At 45.7% G+C, this 21651-nt stretch overlaps 1 protein-coding gene across 1 annotated transcript in view; it reads left to right on the forward strand.

Moving 5' to 3' along the window:
* Window positions 1–7159: 7159 nt before the first annotated feature.
* The window catches only part of IL2RA (interleukin 2 receptor subunit alpha), a gene marked incomplete at both ends in the record, with an annotated part of 44649 nt that continues 30157 nt past the window's right edge, over window positions 7160–21651 (forward strand). The window contains one exon of the mRNA XM_079699979.1: window positions 7160–7223. Coding sequence (XP_079556105.1) covers window positions 7160–7223 — 64 coding nt within the window. The remainder of the gene's footprint in view (window positions 7224–21651) is intronic.

A 21651-nucleotide genomic window follows, 5' to 3' on the forward strand; every position in this document is an offset into this window, starting at 1 on the left:
AAGAATCTCTACCAGGAAAGAAAACTTTGACCTGGATTGATTGGAAATTACCTCCTTGCAGTAGGCCTGAAACAAACCTTTAACACGTGCTCACAAAGAATTTGTCTGAAGTTGCTTTAATAGATGCCAGTTATATTTTTATGGGTATGTATCTTAAAAAATAGCAGTTGGATACCCATGTGTGTTACACAGTGTGTTGGGTCACGTGAGTTCAGCTTCCTAGAGGCCCATAACTTGACATGAAGATCTTTAATCTGAGGTCCTCAAAGTGACCAAGAGTCTCCTGAAACAGCCTGCCAAATTCCTGGGGATGTGCTGATGTACATTTTTTCCAGGGGAAGAAATCAGAGATTCCATCAGATTCTCAAAAGCCTAATCACCCCTCCCCCCACCAAAGATTAACCACCAGACTAGAGGAAAAAAAGGCGTAGGAATAGTGGATGATAGAGTCAGTCTGTTACGGAACCAGGCTCATCTTACCCAACACAGCAAGACAAAAACGCTGGGATGCTGAGGTTTGAAGCAGAGAGGGGTTATTTACAAGGCAGCCAGGCGAGGAGCCGGAAGAACAAGTCTCAAATCCGGCTCCCCTAAGGCAAGGGGCCGGGGCATTTATGGGATGAAGACTAAAGAAGCAGGGTGATCTGAGGCCTAGGGAGCGTGGGGAAAGCTGATTGGGAAAAGGTGTGATGATGGTCGTTCTGCGCAGGCGTAACTAAGCTACCGGCCTCTGCATGTTCAAAAGGTCACCACGTGGACACGTGCACCCGCCCAGTTGAAGGGTCAGTGGTCCTGTCTAGTCATAACCAGCTCAGCTTGAAATAGACACAGCTGACTCCAAACTCCTAAAAGACAACTTGGGCAAATATCTTATTGTTTAGGCTACATGCCACTTCAAGGACATGCAAGTCTTAAAATGACCTTGATGAGTGAAGATGGGTGAAATGGATTTAACCCAGGGTTTCGAGGCTAAAGGATTAGAAAGTGACAGTCAAGTGTCTTTCCTCCTTAATCGTAAATCCACTAAGGGCAGCAGCTTTGCTCTATGGAGCCTCAGTACGAAATTATACATAATTCATGACAAAACGGATCTGCTTTCTCCTCCTCTCCTCCCATCTCTGCCTCGACACTGTGCTGTCAAGGTCAGGAGACAAGACTGAAAGTTCAGCTCAGTGCAAACTGTAAAAGATAACCAAGTTATTTGTCTTACATGAGTCCATCTTAGCGCTGAGAGAGACCTAGTCTTCTTATTTCGTTAGAAAAATTCAGGGGGCTCTGTGATATATTTTTAAAGTTTTTCATTAATATGAATGTAAGTATTTTGTCATTGCAATCCATTAAATACTTAAAGATATTTTTTCTGCTGCTGTACTAGTGGACTAGGTGTTGCTTAGCTACTTGAACTTCAGCAACATCTTGGTTCAGAGGTCAAGACGTTTCTGTGAAACTTTAAAATAATATTAAGAAGAAACCTGGATTGAATAACATGTCAAACAATTGAATCATTTAGCTAGATTTAGTGTTTAGAGCCCTACATTTTGAAAAGGTAAGGTAAAACATTTTTGGTTAGAAGCTCACAAAATGCTGGGGTTTTTTTCCATTTATGATGAGTGAGACTGAGGCTATTATGATGGTTGTTCTTATGGGATTTGAGAATGGATGAGTCCTTCCTAAGCAAGCCTGCTGCCCCAAGGAAATCACCCATACAGGAGCACGTGATGTTTGATTGGTCTACTGGGACCAATGATATTAGTCAGGGTAAGCTCAGCTGCTGTAACAAAAGACCCAACAAGAATGTGACTTGAGGTACAAAAAAATCTACCACTTTCCTATAGAGCAATTTGAGGTACATGTTCTGGGTCATAGGTAGCTGTGCTCCAGGCATTCAGAAACCCAGGTGGAGCACCCAACTTCCACGATTACTCTGGTCACAGCATTCCAGCCAGCTGGAAAGAAGGGAAGCCAGGCAGAGGTGCTAAACATCACTTCCGCTAACACTTCCTGGCAAGAACATCACCACAGAACCACACAGCTCCAGGAGGCTAGGGAATGTGTTCTAATCATTCGCCCAAGACGAAGGGAAGGAGGACTTGGGGGACCTGCTGGCCGTCTCCATCCCACCAACTGTCACGGTGTGGTTGTCAACTCATTGGTCTCTGGTCTCTGTTCTGTAACTGGGGTTTTAATTTCATCATGTGTTTATGATATTATTCAGTTTAACGAATCCCCACATTTATATCATGTTGACTTGGCTCTGTGACTAAAAGAGTTTATTTATTTTTTATTTTTATTTTTTTTTTGCGGTACGCGGGCCTCTCACTGTTGTGGCCTCTCCCGTTGCGGAGCACAGGCTCCGGACGCGCAGGCTCAGCGGCCATGGCTCATGGGCCCAGCCGCTCCACGGCATGGGGGATCTTCCCGGACAGGGGCACGAACCCGTGTCCCCTGCATCGGCAGGCAGACTCTCAACCACTGCGCCACCAGGGAGGCCCTAAAAGAGTTTTAACATGGTTCTCCCAACGGGACTGACTTAAACAACACGTCCTAACGTTTCAAAGTGAAAATGAAAAATTCCAACCTGAAATTTCTTAAAAATGGAGAAGTGAGCTTCCCAAGATAAAACAACTGATCATTTTTTTAAGCAGTGTGCAATTTCTACATTCCTCCTTTTTGCTCAGCATTCCAGTGCAGGATAAGATGTCAAATGCGAGCCTCTGATACGAGGCTCTAATTCAGCAACACCACTCATAAAAATTATAGTTATTTGACTAAAAAGACCCCCCAGACAACTACAGGAAGAAAACCTCCAGTTGAACTAATATGAAACCCATCTGCTAACTGGCGGTGGGGGTGGGAATAACGTTTCTAAATTATAAAAAAGACCCCCTAAATCACTATTTTTGTTTTCATAGTTTGTATATTATTTTTAATAATAAAAATGTAAAGTAAAAGATGTTTAATCTATTTTGCTATTATTTTGTTACTAATAAAATAAAATGGATTTAACTCTTCTAATTATTGTAAGGAGGGGTTGAGGGAGGTTCTGTTGTAAAGCAAAAAAATTACAATTCAAGTTTTGATGACTTTACATAGCAGTGAATTAATCTGTGAGATTAATGTTTGCTACTTACTTCAGTCCAAATGTACCTTATAAGTCCTGGTTAATATTTCTTTGATCCTCAAACATTTGTAAATATATAGCGTTAAATTTAATTTTACTTTAACTTCATAGAAGAAAAAGAAACTGATATAAAACTGAAGGTTTTGAGGACTTCCCTGCTGGCACAGTGGTTAAGAATCCGCCTGCCAATGCAGGGGACATGGGTTCAAGCCCTGATCCGGGAAGATGCCACATGCTGCGGAGCAACTAAGCCCGTGCGCCACAGCTACTGAGCCTGTGCTCTAGAGCCCACAAACCACAACTACTGAAGCCTGCGCACCTAGAGCCCGTGCTCCGCAACAAGAGAAGCCACCTCAGTGAGAAGCCCGCGCACCGCAACAAGGAGTAGCCCCCGCTCACCACAACTAGAGAAAGCCGGCATGCAGCAATAAAGACCCAACACAGCCAAAAATAAATAAATTAAAAAAAATAATAAAAAAATAAAAATAAAACTGAAGGTTTTAGTAAACTTTAGGTAACTGTTACTTTCCAAGAAGAAATATGAATTCCTAAGACTCTCTAGAGTTTAAAAACATATGAAGCACCTTAAAAGCTTGGAGGTCATTATGATTTGTTTGCTTCTTCATTGCATATGTGCTCATTCTCTGAGCTTGGCTGGATTGCACATTTTGCCCCCATTTTCCTTTTACTGCTTTACTCTTGAAGGGTGGGCACTAACCGTCCTCTTCTCCTTCCCTTTCTGAATAATTCAGCTAAAGCTTTCTGGTGGAGCAAAGGAGGGGAGACAACTGTGTGTCCGGTGGGAGGTGACACAGTAGCCCAGAGTTGGGGGGCAGTCACAGCCCAAAGGGGGTGAGGAGGGTGTCTTTATGGGGAGACCATCCAAGATGAGGAGTCAGGGTCCAAGCAGAGTGGAGCAGGGGTCCCCACAGGGAGCAACCCAGTGGGGGGAGTCAGAACCTGATCGGGGGGGTTCACAAAGACAGGCAGATACACTAGTGTTATCGGAGCCCACGCGGGGGTGGGGGCTGACACCTAGTGCTGGTGGCAAGGGTGTCAAAGCTCACACAAGGGGAGGAGGTCATCCCCAAGGGGAACGACTTGGGATGGAGGTGCAGCACCCAAGCAGGGTCAGAAGGACATCCATGGGGGCGGGGGGGTGACCTGGTAAGAGCTGTCAGAGCCTGATCAGGTGAGGGGGCCATTCCCTCAGAGTTGGGGGTGGGCTCAGAACAGGGATTCAGAGCCTGAGAAGGGAGGATAGGGTACCTGTGTGGGGAAGGGGATGGCGGCAGAGATGAGAGACTGGTAACATACAGGCAGACTGATCAAATGTAAACAGACAAGGGCTAACGAAGCCAATTTCCCACCATCAGGGAAGAGAGTTACCAACACATACAGAAAAGGAAAAAAACTAGAATTCAATCCTGTGGTGCTCAGGTGGAAATGGGATGTTGGGATGTCTCAGTGTGAACTCATGGTTTCCAATATGTATAGGTGGATACAGAAATAAATATAGATGTAAAGGGTGTGTGTGTGTGTGTGTGTGTGTGTGTGTACATGCATGTATTCCTTACCTCTGTCCCTAGCTCTGTTCATTGGGGGAGCCTAGGGGTAGTGCCAGCCCAATAGCAATGAGCATATCTTGGCATCAAAACACTATTTCCCTCTGAAGGAACCCGGACTCTTTGGATTAATGGCTGATTCCAGGGCTGGAGAAAGTACAAGAGAGAAAGTACAAGATGAGCCTGGAAAAATCTCCTTATGCTCCCAAAGCAAAGAAGTACAGAAAGAATGATGGGGATGTGTCAAAAGGACACAGAAGCCACCATGAATGGACTCACAGTGGACAAACAGGAGACAGTTTGAGCATTGAAATAAATGAGAGCGATAGATTATAAACCCAGTGAAAACAATAGAAAATCCTGAGTCTGTACACATAAATAAATGAATAAATTGAAAGTTTGATGTGTAACACGATATTTACATCTTATCACCAAGTCCTTATTTATTACAAAGAGGGTTAGGGTTATAGTGACTGTAAAGTGGGGGCCCCGGGGAGACACAACCTGGATCAAGTGATCAAAGTGAACATCGTCAATTCTGTATTTGGAACATCACAGTGGCAGCTACTCTTCCATGGTTTGTGGGCAGGAGTTATTTATATTATACTTCCAATTTTTCTGTACGTTTATTTCAAAACTATACGATGATAACTGTAGCCAGGCAAAATCTCCAGCTGAGTAACAGGGACAGCCCGGCAGATAACAGGAATTGCAGCGCTCATCCACATGGTTGAAATGTTTCCAGCAATGAGTGTAAGCCTGCTCTGGAATCGTAAAAGATAATCCTGTGACATTTCGATAAAGTATTTCACTCCCAGAAAGAGATCAGTTCATGCTTTTCTCTGCAAACTCTGGTACTTAACCTGGAAACCACTCTTAGTCCATGTGCAGCCTTTCAAGGCCCTTTTCAGAGATCATAATTACCTTTCTTAGAGAATATCAGAATGTTCTTAGAGAATTATCAACAACACATATTGGAACCATGAACTGCTTTGGCTTGCCTGGATGGTTCTTCCTTTTGTCAATATTTTCACTTGCTTTCTAATATTTTTTAAATTGTATTTTACTATAACTACATGATTACATGAATTTCCACTAAGCAAAACATAGTCAACCATTTCATGAAAATCAGAAGATAGCTCTGATCTCTAACAGGGAAGGGACTTCTCTGGCAGTCCAGTGGCTAAGACTCTGTGCTCTCAATTCAGGGGGCCCAGGTTCGATCCCTGGTCGGGGAACTACATCCCACATGCCACAACTAAGAGTTTGAATGCTGCAACTAAAGATCCCACACACGGCAGCAAAAGTCCTGAGTACCCCAACATCGAAAACCAAAGTCCACATTTTAGTAATGATCCTTGTTTGGGGGTTTTTTTTCCACAAATTTATTTATTTATTTATTTTTGGCTGCATTGGGTCCTCATTGATGCGCTCGGGCTTTCTCTAGTTGTGGCGAGTGGGGGCTACTCTTCGTTGAGGTGTGCGGGCTTCTCATTGTGGTGGCTTCTCTTGTTGCAGAGCACGGGCTCTAGGCACGTGGGCTTCAGTAGTTGTGGCGCACGGGCTTAGTTGCTCTGCGGCATGTGGGATCTTCCCGGACCAGGGCTCGAACACGTTGTCCCCTGCATTGGCAGGCAGATTCTTAACCACTGCACCACCAGGGAAGTCCCCAGTAATGATCTTTTAAGAGAAAGACACATCTGGTGGCAAAACATCTTATAAAATGACAAGTCACATGCAGGAACCCAGAGCATCGTGGTGAAATAATTATGGCTAGTACTGATTATAAATCTTGGGAGAGTATTCATGAGTTCTGAGTATGGAGACCCCACCCAGATGCCCACTAGACTTTTTAAAGGGATCCGTGGTCAGACAGCTTTAGGAAATTCCTGTCCAGGACCAAGACTGCTCTCCCACACTCCTGGCATGACTTTGCCCCCCATCTTGTGTGGCCCCTGCCCACTGCTCCAGGAGCTGCAAGTCTGGGGAAGGACCTCAGTTTCACAGTGACATCAGTTTATGAAACTCTAGCTGAGACCACTGCCAAGAAGTGTTTGCTCACCCTCCTTCAACAGCAGGGGGAATCTCCCTCCCCTTTGCAGGGAGACGTTGAAGAAAGGATTCATATACGAACCCCAATCCTTCTCATCAACCCCGGCCCACACCTCCCAGCAACTGAACTTGAAAAAAAAAAAAAAACCTGGTTAAAACCACTTCCTATATTTGAGACTAGAGAAGAGAGTGGTAGGCACGATTTCCTGACTGAACAAACCAGGCTAATACTTATATAGAGCAAGTGCTGACTGTCCTAGAGACGGATGGACCAGCGAGGATGACAACCTGGGCGGATTGATCCTTCCCCAGCCTCCCAGCGTGATGCCAGCAAGAGGCTGAAAGGAAACCCAGCATTCTGCAGAGAAGTACCTTTTCTTCCTGGCCCCCACATCGGCAGCTGATCCCAGGGGCCCGGAGGATGGAGCCAGGCTTGCTGATGTGGGGATTCTTCGTATTCATCGTTGTACCTGGCTGCGTGACAGGTAAGGGGTCACTGGTCTCCTCGGAGTCCTGGGAAGGCTAAGGATGTCGACTCCTCCCAGCCACAGAATCCGAGAGGCACCTAAGTAGAAAGTACGGGGAAGGGGGTTGAATCCTGGGTTCTACCCCTATGTCCACAGCCCACCGGGGGCCCGTTTTATGCCTCAATTATCCCCGACCTATAAAGAGAACTTGGAACGGTGGGCTCTCTGTTGCTCAAGGTCTTTGACGTCTGATTCTGGGAAGAATAGGGTGCTGTGATATTTGAATGTTATCAGATACTAATGAGCAGAGTCCTCAAGAACTTGGATTTTCCACTGAATTCAGTTTTCCACTGCACCCACCAAGCTGTAAGATAATACTAAAAATCTACTAGGAGTCTAAGACCAGGTGAATGTCTGGCAGATATCACTAACTCATATATGAAACATTGGGATCATTTAAGACCTCAGAAAAGTTAAGCCTCAAGGATGTATACTTTGTTTTTTACTGCCTCGGGAAATAATACCTAAGAAGTTTCTTATATGTGTAACTTTATAGAAGTTTAAAAAAAATAAGCATATCACTTTCAGAACATTAATTCTTCTTATGTTCTTATGTGTATATATGCATGTATGTATGTATGTGGAGATATATATATATATATATATATATATATATATATATATATATATATATATATGAAAGTTTTGAATTCCTTTCATCCTTTCAAAAGGGTTTGTCAGGGTTTTTTTTAAGCAATAAGAAACCACCAACTTCTACCTCAAACCTCCTTCCTAATTGAGTGTGAACTTTCTAATAACGTCTTCCCTTGCTTATGCAGGAAAACAGGTAAGATATCAGAGTCTATGATTTTATATCCTTCGTTTCTAGATATATAATGGTGCTAACTGGCCACAGAAAGATATGTTAAGAAGTGAAACAGGATGATGCATAAGGAGTCTTTCTTGCTTGTTTAGGGGAAATGACCAAGTCACTGGGCTATGAACTGACCCAGGTGTGAAAAGTGGGCGTGATTTTAGGAAGGCTTATAATGAGATTTCTACCTCTACAGGGTCTTTGCAAAGTGGGAGGTCAAGCTAAACCAGAACAGAAAAGTCTTTACAGTTAATCATGCCCCATCTCTGGGAAACACATTTCAAGTAAACGCGTGTTATTGCCAGCCGATGATGACTTATCTGAAGATGTGAATGGTCTTGTAGCAGTGAGGACTCCTTCATACACTCACATCTTCAAAAATCTATCTAATACGTATTGTTCCCCTTTTCAACACTGTAGGAAATACTAAAACGAACAACACATAGCCTCACTCCTTAAGAGAGATATAACCTAGTAAGCGGAATAAAGGCATAGATACAATAACAGCAGTATGGGTGGAATGGGATAAGATCTAGGGGAGCAGGGGTGTATCAGGGAAAGCTTCGTGAAAGCAGCAGCAAAAAGTGCCCTGAGGGGGCAGTGAATTTCCCTGAGTGGAGATTCCAGATAGAGAGGCCCACAGGAGCAAAGACACAGCAGAGCATCAGGGAACAGCCCCCAGCTTTGGACGGGGATGTGGGGTTGCTGGGGACTAAGACTGGAAAGGTAGGATGGCATCAAATGAATGACCCAAGGCCTTTGTAGCAAGTTTAAAAAATTAAACTTCATTTGGGAGTCAATAAAAGACTACTAGAAAGTTAAAATGACCATTTATAGAGTACCTTCTATGTGCCAGACGTATAAGTCTTCTTTTACTCTTCATAGCCCCTTTGCAAGGTGGATGTCACCAACCCATGAGATGAAGAAGACCTCAAAACTCAGAGGTCAGGGCTTCCCTGGTGGCGCAGTGGTTGAGAGTCCGCCTGCCGACGCAGGGGACGCAGGTTCGTGCCCCGGTCCGGGAAGATCACACATGCCGCGGAGCGGCTGGGCCCGTGAGCCATGGCTGCTGAGCCTGCGCTTCCGGAGCCTGTGCTCCGCAACGGGAGAGGCCACAACAGTGAGAGGCCTGCGTACCGGAAAAAAAAAAAAAAAAAAAACAACTCAGAGGTCACATAGGCAGTGACAGAGCCAGGATTCAAACCCAGTTTTCTCAGCCATGTGCTCTTTCTGTTCCCTGCAGACAGGGTCCGAGCTCTACAGAGATGATTCCGTAAAGAGAGTAGGTGCACAGACAGGGCGTGAAATGGTCCCATCCAGAGGCAAGTGAGGACTTGGTAGCTAAAGAGAATGATACGGGCTGAGTTTCTGGGATCCACATATGGCTTAGGAACCACTCCAGGGTAAGAAATAATCTCATCTCAGACTTTTTCCTCCCAGGGGAACCCAGTCTTCAAATAAACAAGTCTTTTTATTCCTCAGAAGGGAGAGGTTGCTAACGAAATCAATCAGACTGTCAACAGATGCAATTTCTAGCTGATTCATAAGGCAGATTTTCAGTCTGAAAATTTCCAAAGCCACCATTTAAAATTGTGATGGGTGACAGGGGATGTATTAGTCAACGTGAGTGTTTTGAGTCTCTGTATTACTGGGTCCTGGGATGTGGTTGAAAAGAGAATTCTCCTGATGTTGCCAACAGACACGTTATTGAAGGTGCCTTTCTCAGCATTGTGGAAATTCTGAGAATTTATCTATGCCTTGATCATCTTTCTTTCATTCTAGGAATTCTGTGATCAAATCTGCATGCCCTAGACTCAAAAAAAAAAACAAAACACAATGCGGAAACCCATTAAGATGATATTTTTGTGTAATTATCCCTTCTTGTAAAGATGACTGCCCACACTGGAATTTCCATCTTCACATTTATCATTAAAACACAAAATGTTTAACTCTTCATATTTAATCATTCAATTTCTCTAGATCCCAAGGTGTTATTACCACTGTTTCCTTGCTCATCTTTAAGATGTACTTTGGAGAAGATGTATATATATATATATATTATATATATATATATATATATAATATATATATATATATATTATATATATAATATATATATGGGGCTTTGGTAAACTTAGGAAGTACCTCATGAAACAGTTGCTACTTTCTTTAAAAACAGCATGTCTTAAATAGGTAGTGCTGTTTATCACCCATACATCTGCTCCTTTTGAGATCTGAGAGAATTAAGGCACCAAAAAGAGTTGACTTCACTGACGGACAGTCAGCTAGAGATGCTATAGAGGACGGCTCATGAGCTCTACAGCTCCTGCCCTCAACTTCACTCATCCAAAGAGAAGACTTCTTAGCTTCTTTGGCTAAAGCCCTGAGTAGTCTGGAGGCTTCTGTGTTGTTTCTTGTTGAAGTCATTCCTATCATAGCGACAGTCACCCTTAAGTCAGGCTGGCCCTCAACGTGGTAGTCATTCAAGTTCACTTCCCGCTCCCTTCATTTCCAATAATCAGTAGAAACCGTAAAAATAAACAGAGTTCCTTTGGGAAGGCGAGCCATGTCACCTGATGTCAGTGGATAGAAGAGTCAGGGATACTGAACTTTGCAGGGAACAGAAAGTGGTCCAAGGCACCTCCAAACGACCATCGTTGGAGAAGGTGAAGGGCATGATTTTTGGCAAATTTCTATACCTCCCTGGGCCTCAGTTTCTCTGCAAAATGAAAAGGTTGATGGAGCTGATCCTGAGACTGACTTCTAGCTCTATCGCTCTACGTCAAGAATTCTGAACAGGAAATAAAATAAGCTCTGTCGAAAGGCCTTTTCAAGCTGGCGTACTTTTGGATGAAAAAGTTTCCAAACCGAAGACGTACACAGCAGGGTCTGGGTTAAGAGACCTTTGCGGGCCCAAGTGCCGAGGCTTACGTATCATTGTAGGTTATTTCCAACTCCTGAAAGGTACTGTGCAGCACTCAGGCGAGGTTGTAAACGTCAAGGCAAAAATACTTCTTACTGCTGGGTGAGGCTTCTGCTATTTGCTTTTTGGGCATTTTTGCCCTCAAATGGTTTCCTTGCTTCTCACAGGGGAGGTCTTACATGAGTGGGAACCTCCTTCTCTTCTCTTTATCCGAGGCCATTCCCTATGAGAAAAGGAAAGAGGACCTTAATTCAATGGATTGTTTCAAAAAGCTATAAGCCCTGCATCCCTGAAAGTGGTCAAGGCTTTCCAGCCATGTCAGGGGAGCCACAGAGGGGCACGTACGCTGGCTGGGAAGATGGATGGGGCGGAATTCCAGTTGTTCTCTGCTGCCCTCCAATCTCTATGTTTTAACTTCCCCTCCTAGAAAGTGAAATTAGGGATATGTGTCTTTCATACTGTTCAAATGTAAGAGCACCCAGATGGCAAACCAGTAGATTCTGGGCTTTAGGAGAGGATCTTGGCTTTTGTTCACCATCTGCTCCCCTGCCCCAGACTTTAGGTGGCAGTGAGAATCAGAAAAGGAAGGAGACTTGAGTGGAAAGGTGACAGAGGTTGGGTGGGGGATGCCGCTGAACAGGTAAAACTTTGGGAACTTCCCCGGTGGTCCAGTGGTTAAGACTGCACTTCCAATGCAGGGGTCGCAGGTTCGATCCCTGGTCAGGGAACTAAGATCCCACGTGCTGCGTGGCAATGCCAAAAAAAAAGGTAAAACTTTGAACTGTGGGTTTATTCGTGTCTGGTGAATGTCCAACAGCCAAACAGAGTAAAGAGTTCCTCTATCCTTTTCCTCTCCATTAACTCCTGGGCTCCCTTTCTCTGCAAGTGTTTAAGCAGAGCCTAAATGAAAATTTGTCAAAAGTGGTGTAGAGATTTCTCAAGCCGGGCAGGAGGCTGAAGGAATGGCCTCTGATCCCTTTGGACTTAGAACCTAGGATTCCTTCTCTCCAGGCTAACAATGTGTGTCACCTTGGTACCAGTCATGGCCCACCCGGGGGCCCTCTGAAGCCACTAGGGGTCTCTAAACTTCCAGACCCCCTCCTCTCTTGTTCTTCATCCAGGCAGGTATCAGGGGAAGAGAGATTGGAGACCCTTAATGAGCTCCCTCATCCCCTCTTTGGCCACCCTTTCTAGTAATTTCTTCAGGAAGTTCTGCTTAGGTGGAGTCAGCTGCTGCCCCAAGTATTATCAAGGGGGCAAAAAAATGGTCCATAGAACCTCACCACATAAAGACAGACCTCATTTGTCACTCCTATACATACATCCTGAATCTCCCAACAGGAAGAACAAAGTGATAGCAAGACTCCAGCTGGCTTAATCTTTCTTGAGTGGTGAGTCCTTGAGCAAATTTGATGAGTGCTGTTAACTGTCTCCTTAGAAAACTGTACATATGCACAAAATTTTGAGGATAATATTTGGGGTTGTAGCCATCCTATCAACCAGGGTCTCCAGGAAGGACCTCCAATGAGGTTCTTTAATATCTGAACAGCTATAGTTGTGAGCACAGAGGATGAGACACAGGAAGTTATGCTCCCTGGTAAGGGAGCTATAGTTGGCTTGGCAAAAGCAACCTAAAAGGCCTGGGTGCCTAGACAAGATAGTAAGAAAAAGGTACCAAGGACACAAGGCAAGCAAGAAAAGTGGAGAGCCAGGACTAGAGTCCAGGCTTCCAAATTCCAGTCCAATATTCCCCTTAGGTCTTCACGTCGACTCTCAGTGACATCCATCCATCCGTCTTTCCATCCATTGATCCATCCACCTTTCCATCCATCCATCCATGCGTTAGGATTACCAAGATGGAAAAGGTCTTTGCTCTCAAACTGCTTCTGGCCTAAGACTGGAGATAAAACATCTGCTGAGCAACCCCCACCTTGAAGACTTGCCAATGGAGGCAGCAGTGTTTGCCAGTGAGTCAACCGCCATCACTGAATCCCTCCCCCTCTCAGGCTTTCAAATAAGTCACCCATTTAGGGGAAAACAATAATAGAATCATCTCTAGGTATTTTAGGTATTTTCCACTCTAAGATTACTCAGGATTACTCAGGAAGTTTTTGGCTGTTTGACTTGTTTGGAGGTTACTCTGGGATTTGCTTCCATCAGGGAGGAAACACAAGTCCAGCTGGGAAATGTATTTAGAGCAGTGGTTTCTAGCACGAACTGCACATTAAGTGTGCGTCTGGGAAACTTTAACAAATGATGCCCGAGCCTCACCCAAGACCAGTTAAGACCAATTAGGTCAGACTCTCTGGGGATGAGAATTGGACATAAGGGTAACATTATTTTTAAGCTCCTCAAATGATTCAAGATGTGGTTAGGACTGAAAGCCACAGAATGATTCCGTGGTTGGTCCAATTCCATTGTTTTATTTCTATTCACTAAGAATAGGTGCCCTAGCACAGTATTTCCCAAAGTTTAACCTATTACAGATCACCTAGGGGCTTGTTGTGAGGCAGATTCTGACTCAGGATGTCAGGGATGGGGGCTGAGATTCTGGTTTCAGGCTCCCTGTGAGGCCCATGTTGCTAATGCCCGAACCCCATTTTGAGTAGCAAGGCTGTCACAGGAGAGAAGAAATATGTGTTGTGTCCACTCCACACAGAACTTGCAAGTAAAATGGGAAAACCAGTCTGGGAAAGACACAAGATCAAATATTACAAAGTGGTATGTAGCAAAGTTGACGCATGCCACAGCGACCAAAGCAGGGTAAGGTGCTTTGCGGAGCGTTCAGAAAGGCTTCTTGGAGAAGGTGGCTCTAAGCTTGTGCTTGTGAATCTCAGAAGAGGCTGGAGGGTGGTGTTTCCTAATGATGTTGCTACAGTTGTATACGTGGGTCATGCTCCTTGAGTAACAACTGAAAATTGAGGTGTTAATGAGATCAACGAAACAAATGACCCATATTTCAAATATTGGGTTGGCCAAAAAGTTTGTTTGGGGTTTTCCGTAAGATGGTAAGGAAAAACCCAAATGAACTTTTTCATATTTCGTGTTGGCTGTGTGCTGAGCAAGATGAGGCTCAAATGGCTAGTGATGATCTGATAAAAACTAGTACTTTTGCTCTGACAAGAAGCACCTGTGTTCTCCTCCTCTCATTTTGATCCTCTAGTGTCTACACACCTTGTTGGGGTCTGGTAGACTTCATTCCCACAATGGGTCACTGAATCAGCATCACCAGGACCACATGACACCTCTGGGTAACAGTCAAGAAGTCCAGGGTCTTATTCCCCTACATCCAAATTATGCCCCGACCTAGCCCTGGCCAAGGGCACACCACAAGGCCAGAGCTCTAGGACCTCCATCCTGACCGCCCACGTGACACTTTGCCCCCACCCACCCTGGCCACGCAGCTTTCCATCAGCCATGGTGCCTGCACTCTGAACCCAGTGTCAGGTACCCAGGAGGATTTCAGGCAGCAGAAACACTAAGGCACCAAAGTGTGGATGCCATGGGTGGGGGATGACCAGAAGCTCACAAGGGACCAAGTAAGGTGAATAGCCTGGGTCAGACTAGTCAGACCTGCTTCCTGGGCTGCTTTCCCCCCTTTTCCAATCATTCTGGATGCAGTGAAAGGCCAGGCTGGCTTCAGGAGGCTAGGAACAGTTAAATACCTTTTTTTCCCAAAAGAAGAAGAAAGAGAAGCAGGTTTCTAAAGAATAAAAAGTAAGTGCTAAGGAGGCGATTGGTTCCTTTAAAAGAAAGAGCGTGGAAAGCCCGCTGGTCTTCAGGAGGCCCTCTTGAGAGAGAAAGCTGAGTGGTGGGCGAAGCTGTGAACTGGAGAACAGACGGCTAGCTGGGGTAGGCCTGGCACAAACCCTGATCCCAGTACCCACTTTTTCCTTTGAGGCTTATTTGTCTTCAGCCTTGTTGCAGGAAACTTTTTTTTTTTTTTTTTTTTTTTGGCTATGCCGCGTGGCTTGTGGAATCTTCGTTCCCCGACCAGGGACTGAACCCAGGGCCACGGCAGTGAAAGCACCGAGTCCTAACCACTGGACCACCAGGGAACTCCCCAAGAAACATTTTAAACACGAATGATAATAACAAGAGCTAATATTCACAGCCTACATGCTCTCTTACAGGCATTATGTGAAAACGTAGTGTTCCTTCGAATAATCCTCAAAATCAGGTCGGCCTTGTTCTCACCCCCATTTGGCACCTGGTAAACTGAGGCTCACAGGAGTAAGTTAGCCCATGGAACACAACCGGGATGGGGAGCGAGGATGTGAACCAGGCTGGAGTGATGCAGAGCCCGCATTCTTGATGATTCTCCTGAACCGACGTTAGTAAACAAGTTTGCTTTCACTTTTTTAAAAGTGGAAGAGAGTCCGCTCTGAGGAGGCCCCGCTGCTGCTGTGGTTGTGCGTAAATGAACGAGCCTGTTCCTACAGACTCCGACCCTAGATGCCCAGCAGCGATCCCTCCATCTCCCCTAGGAGCTGACCTCTTCAGGCACACAGAGCCCCTGCAGACTTAAATTCTCTGAATCCCGCTCTCCCCCTCCTTCTACGTCCCAAACAGCAGCTCGAGGTGTCTTTCCTGCATTTGACTGTGCTTGAAAGAAAGCACTCGAGTCGAGCCACGTCTGCCCCAGACGCCCACGAAACAGAGGAAATTCTGAGCACCTCCGGGCATGAGTCAACCCCACCACGTTCAGGAATCTCTGCCCACAGAATCACCCACTCTTTTCTGTTTGGGCCCAAAATAGATACCTCCTTCAGAAGTTTTGCTGCTTTTTGTATCCTCAGCAATAAGAAAACAAAGGCGAGGATAGGTGTGCCTCTGAGGCATGATGGTGGGAGTCTTCTCTGCTGTGAAGTTTTTCAGAGTGAAAACACTGCTGCCAAAGTAGACAGACAGGATGGGTGTGACAGGTGGAGGAGGGACGCAGGAGTGTGGATGGTGACAGTCTTGCCTGTGGCATCACCTTCAGGCACTGCTTCATTCCTTTGTTGATTCATTCATTCGGCAAATATTTATTGAGCAACTACTATGTGTCAGATACAGGGTTAGGAGATGAATGTAACCCAGTCCTTGGCCTCCAGGAACACACCATCCAGCAGGAGAGAAACATGTCGCACAGATAATGCCAACACAAGCTGAGATCTAAAATGCAAATACAAAGAAAGAGTGGATGGAACACACAGACAAATGTTTGTTCTTATATGAGTCCCCGTACCTCTTCTTTTTTTTTTTCCAGCTGTGTTGGGTCTTCGTTTCTGTGCGAGGGCTTCCTCTTGTTGCGGCGAGCGGGGGCCACTCTTCATCGCAGGGGCCACTCTTCATCGCGGTGCGCGGGCCTCTCACTGTCGTGGCCTTCTCTTGTTGCGGAGCACAGGCTCCAGACGCGCAGGCTCAGTGGTTGTGCCGCACGGGCTTAGTTGCTCCGTGGCATGTGGGATCTTCCCAGACCAGGGCTCAAACTCGTGTCCCCTGCATTGGCAGGCGGATTCTCAACCACTGCGCCACCAGGGAAGCCCTCCCCGTACCTCTTGAATCAAGAACTGCCTCACCTTTACACTAACATTTGGGACAGAAAGGAGGGCTGAGAGCATTACTTGGTCATTATCAACGACTGAAGTTATTAAAATCAAACACCGCAGATTTTGAATTTATAACAACATAGAGGATGTGCAGAAGCTTTCTTTTGCTCAAGAAAGTCCCTGACTGAGAAAGTCCCTGACCGAGAAAGTCAGAACATTTCAGGGGGGAGTAGTTACATTCCTTGAAGAAGAAACTGATGGCTCCCACAGCCCCCAGGTATTACAGAAGTACCATTTATACACAGTGCTGACCGATGGCACGTCCTCAGCAGAGTGTGAACCACTGCCCAATTCTAAACGCCCGGGAAGGACCTTCCTTTCCAAGGAAGGGATGAAGGGAACCTAGTCAGTCCGGTTACCTTATATACTTAAAAGCAAAGCAACAGTGTTTCTTTAAAACATATATATATATATATATATATATATATATATATATATATATATATATATATATATATATATATATGTATATATATGGTATGTGTTTATATGTATACATGTTTGTGTATATATGTACATATATGTGTGTTTATATATACACACACACGTGTATATAATATATGTATATATATGTGCGTGTGTGTATAACTACATATACATAGTTTCATGAAATGAGGTCCTTGGAGCAAATTGGCTCATCTCCTCAGAGAAAGATCATGATACCAAATAAAGGGCAGAGGAGTCATTTCTAAGAGTTTTGCTTGAAATCCCCGAAGGCTAAGTTGACGTCAGCTTCTTCCTGCCTCGGGGCTCTGTGAGTTTCCCGGGAGTTTCGGGGGAGGCTGTGCATCTGGCATCTTTCCTGGTTGCGGCCGGGGTTGTCACGGCGTCCCCGACTGATGAAACCCGCCAGAGCCTGCACACCCAGCTGAGTGTGGTATCCGTTTCCGGTCCCTGTGGTAGTGACACCTCTGTTCAGAGCCTGATTTAGAATAAAAGGATCTTTGTGAAGAGAAAACTCCTTATTTTAAGTGGAAAGCAAAACAAACAACTACAAAAAAAAATTACAAACCCCAAAACCTTTTCAAAATAAAAGGGCAGTTTCCGCTGACACCCAGGAGAGCACGGGGACCGCAAAGGGTGAGCATTTCAGCTCTGATGTGCAAACGGGTCATTGTTTATCTCACTTTTGGCTTTCAACGCCTTTCACTGGCCATCAAGTTTCACTTTCCCTCTTCCCAGGGCTTCGTTAATCTCACTCCTCTAGCCTGAGTTTGCAGTGGGCTTGTGCAGAGGGTCTGCTCGCAGAGCTGTCAGGACACCTCAGCCTCCCGCCCTCCTCCTCCTCCTGGGAGAGTAAGTGTGTGCGCTGCACCTGTTACCTCACAGAAGACTCACAACGACCCTGTGAGTCAGGTACCACCATGATCATTCCCATTTTACAGATGAGGAGACTGAAGTCGTGAAACAGTCATTCCCGCGCCCAAGAAAGTGATGGAGGCGGGCTACCGGCTCCATCCCTGTACAAAGGAAGCACACAGTCGACAGGTCTCATTAACTCCCCTGGGCTTCTTAGGTAAGCCTTCCAGGTCTCATTTTAAGTCACTCTTTGATCCATCTCCAGATTAATTCTTCTGAAAACAACTTTCGTGATGCCTTTCCCCTGATCAAAGGCTCAAATCATTCCCCGCTGCCTGTGGGGCACACTTCCTCTGCCTGGCAATCCCATATTCTTTCTGACCTGGACCATCTGCATGTCTTCTGCACATCAGGCCCCCAGCTCCAGGCACCCCAGCCCGCAGGTCTCCTATTCTGCAACCGTAGCTTCCTCACCTATGATTTCAAAGCCTAGGGGCATCCTCCCCTCTTATAATCTTCCGCGTCTCATCGGCCTATTTGGAATTCTTCCCAACTGGAAAGTATCTTGGGAGAGCAGAAAGGGCTCATGAACTTGGGATTCTGCAGGCTTGGATTCAGATCCTGGTTTGGACTTGTGTGACTCTACTTTCCTTTAAAACAATCGCTGGGTACCATTCTCTGCAGGCTCCAGCAGGGTGGGGGCATCTGATGAACACGGTGTGCCAAGCACTGTGTAAAGAAATGGCGGGGAAGACTTCCGGGTAAGATGGCGGAAGAGTAAGACGCGGAGATCACCTTCCTCCTCACGGATACACCAGAAATACAGCTACACGTGGAACAACTCCTACAGAACACCTACTGAACGCTGGCAGAAGACCCCAGACCTCCCAAAAGGCAAGAAACTCCCCACATACCTGGGTAGGGCAAAGCGGAGAGATTCCCGCACAGAGGATCGGTGCCGAGCGGCACTCACCAGCCCGAGAGGCTTGTCTGCTCGCCCGCCGGGGCGGGCGGCGCTGGAAGCTGAGGCTCGGGCTTCGGTCAGAGCGCAGGGAGAGGACTGGGGCTGGCGGCGAGAACTCAGCCTGAAGGGGGCTAGTGTGCCACAGCTGGCCGGGAGGGAGTCCGGGAGAACTCTGGAGCTGCCGAAGAGGCAAGAGACTTGTTCTTCCCTCTTGGTTTCCTGCTGCGCGAGGAGAGGGGATTAAGAGCGCTGCTTAAAGGGGCTCCACAGACGGGCGCGAGTCGCGACTGAAAGCGCGGAGCCCAGTGACGGGCGTGGGACGCTGGGGCTGCTGCTGCCGCCGCCAAGAAGCCCGTGTGCGAGCGCAGGTCACTGTCCACACCGCCCTTCCGGGAGCCTGAGCAGCCCGCCACTGCCGGGGTCCCGGGATCCAGGGGCGGCTTCCCTGGGAGAACGCACGGCGCGCCTCGGGCTGGTGCAACGTCACGCCGACCTCTGCCGCTGCAGGCTCGCCCCGCACTCCGTGCCCCTCCCTCCCGCCCGGCCTGAGTGAGCCAGAGTTCCCGAAGAGGCTGCTCCTTTAACCCTTTCCTGTCTGAGCGAAGAACAGACGCCCTCCGGCGACCTACACGCAGAGGCGGGGCCAAATCCAAAGCTGAGACCCGGGAGCTGTGAGAACAAAGAAGAGAAAGGGAAACCTCTCCCAGCAGCCTCAGAAGCAGCGGATTAAAGCTCCACAATCAACTTGATGTACCCTGCATCTGTGGAATACATGAATAGACAACAAATCATCCCAAATTGAGGAGCCAGGAGTCAGTACTGTGCCTCTGAGGTGGGAGAGCCAACTTCAGGACACTGGTCCACAAGAGACCTCCCAGCTCCACATAATATCAAACGCGAAAATCTTCCAGAGATCTCCATCTCAACACCAGCACCCAGCTTCACTCAACGACCAGCAAGCTACAGTGCTGGACACCCTATGCCAAACAACTAGCAAGACAGGAACACAACGCCACCCATTAGCAGAGAGGTGGCCTAAAATCATAAAAAGTCTGCAGACACCCCAAAACACACCACCAGACGTGGACCTGCCCACCAGAAAGACAAGATCCAGCCTCATCCACCAGAACACAGGCACTAGTCCCCTCGACCAGGAAACCTACACAACCCACTAAACCAACCTTAGCCACTGGGGACAGACACCAAAAACAACAGGAACTACGAACCTGCAGCCGGCAAAAAGGAGACCCCAAACACAGTAACATAAGCAAAATGAGAAGACAGAAAAACACACAGCAGGAGAAGGAGCAAGATAAAAACCCACCAGACCTAACAAATGAAGAGGTAATAGGCAGTCTATCTGAAAAAGAATTCAGAATAATGATAGTAAAGATGATCCAAAATCTTGGAAATAGAATAGACAAAATGCAAGAAACAGTTAACAAGGACCTAGTAGAACTAAAGATGAATCAAGCATCGATTAAAAACACAATAAATGAAATGAAAAATACTCTAGATGGGATCAATAGCAGAATAACTGAGGCAGAAGAACGGATAAGTGAGGTGGAAGATAAAATAGTGGAAATAACTAATGCAGAGCAAAATAAAGAGAAAAGAATGAAAAGAACAGAGGACAATATCAGAGACCTCTGGGACAACATTAAACGCACCAACATTCGAATTATAGGGGTTCCAGAAGAAGAAGAGAAAAAGAAAGGGACTGAGAAAATATTTGAAGAGATTATAGTTGAAAACTTCCCTAATATGGGAAAGGAAATAGTTAATCAAGTCCAAGAAGCACAGAGAGTCCCATACAGAATAAATCCAAGGAGAAATACGCCAAGACACATATTAATCAAACTGTCAAAAATTAAACACAAAGAAATCATATTAAAAGCAGCAAGGCAAAAACAACAAATAACACACAAGGGAATCCCCATCAGGATAACAGCTGATCTCTCAGCAGAAACTCTACAAGCCAGAAGGGAGTGGCAGGACATAATTAAAGTGATGAAGGAGAGAAACCTGCAACCAAGATTACTCTACCCAGCAAGGATCTCATTCAGATTTGATGGAGAAATTAAAACGTTTACAGACAAGCAAAAGCTGAGAGAGTTCAGCACCACCAAACCAGCTTTACAACAAATGCTAAAGGAACTTCTCTAGGCAAGAAACACAACAGAAGGAAAAGACCTACAATAACGAACCCAAAACAATTAAGAAAATGGGAATAGGAACATACATATCGATAATTACCTTAAATGTAAATGGACTAAACGCTCCCACCAAAAGACACAGATTGGCTGAATGGATACAAAAACAAGACCCATATATATGCTGTCTACAAGAGACCCACTTCAGACCTAGAGACACATACAGACTGAAAGTAAGGGGATGGAAAAAGATATTCCATGCAAATGGAAACCAAAAGAAAGCTGGAGTAGCAATTCTCATATCAGACAAAATAGACTTTAAAATAAAGACTACTAGAAGAGACAAAGAAGGACACTACATAATGATCAAGGGATCGATCCAAGAAGAAGATATAACAATTGTAAATATTTATGCACCCAACATAGGAGCACCTCAATACATAAGGCAAACGCTAACAGCCATAAAAGGAGAAATCGACAGTAACACAATCATAGTAGGGGACTTTAACACCCCACTTTCACCAATGGACAGATCATCCAAAATGAAAATAAATAAGGAAACACAAGCTTTAAATGATACATTAAACAAGATGGACTTAATTGATATTTATAGGACATTCCATCCAAAAACAACAGAAT

This window comes from Hyperoodon ampullatus (genome assembly GCF_949752795.1).
Source record: "Hyperoodon ampullatus genome assembly, chromosome: 3".
Taxonomy (NCBI): Eukaryota; Metazoa; Chordata; class Mammalia; order Artiodactyla; family Ziphiidae; genus Hyperoodon; species Hyperoodon ampullatus.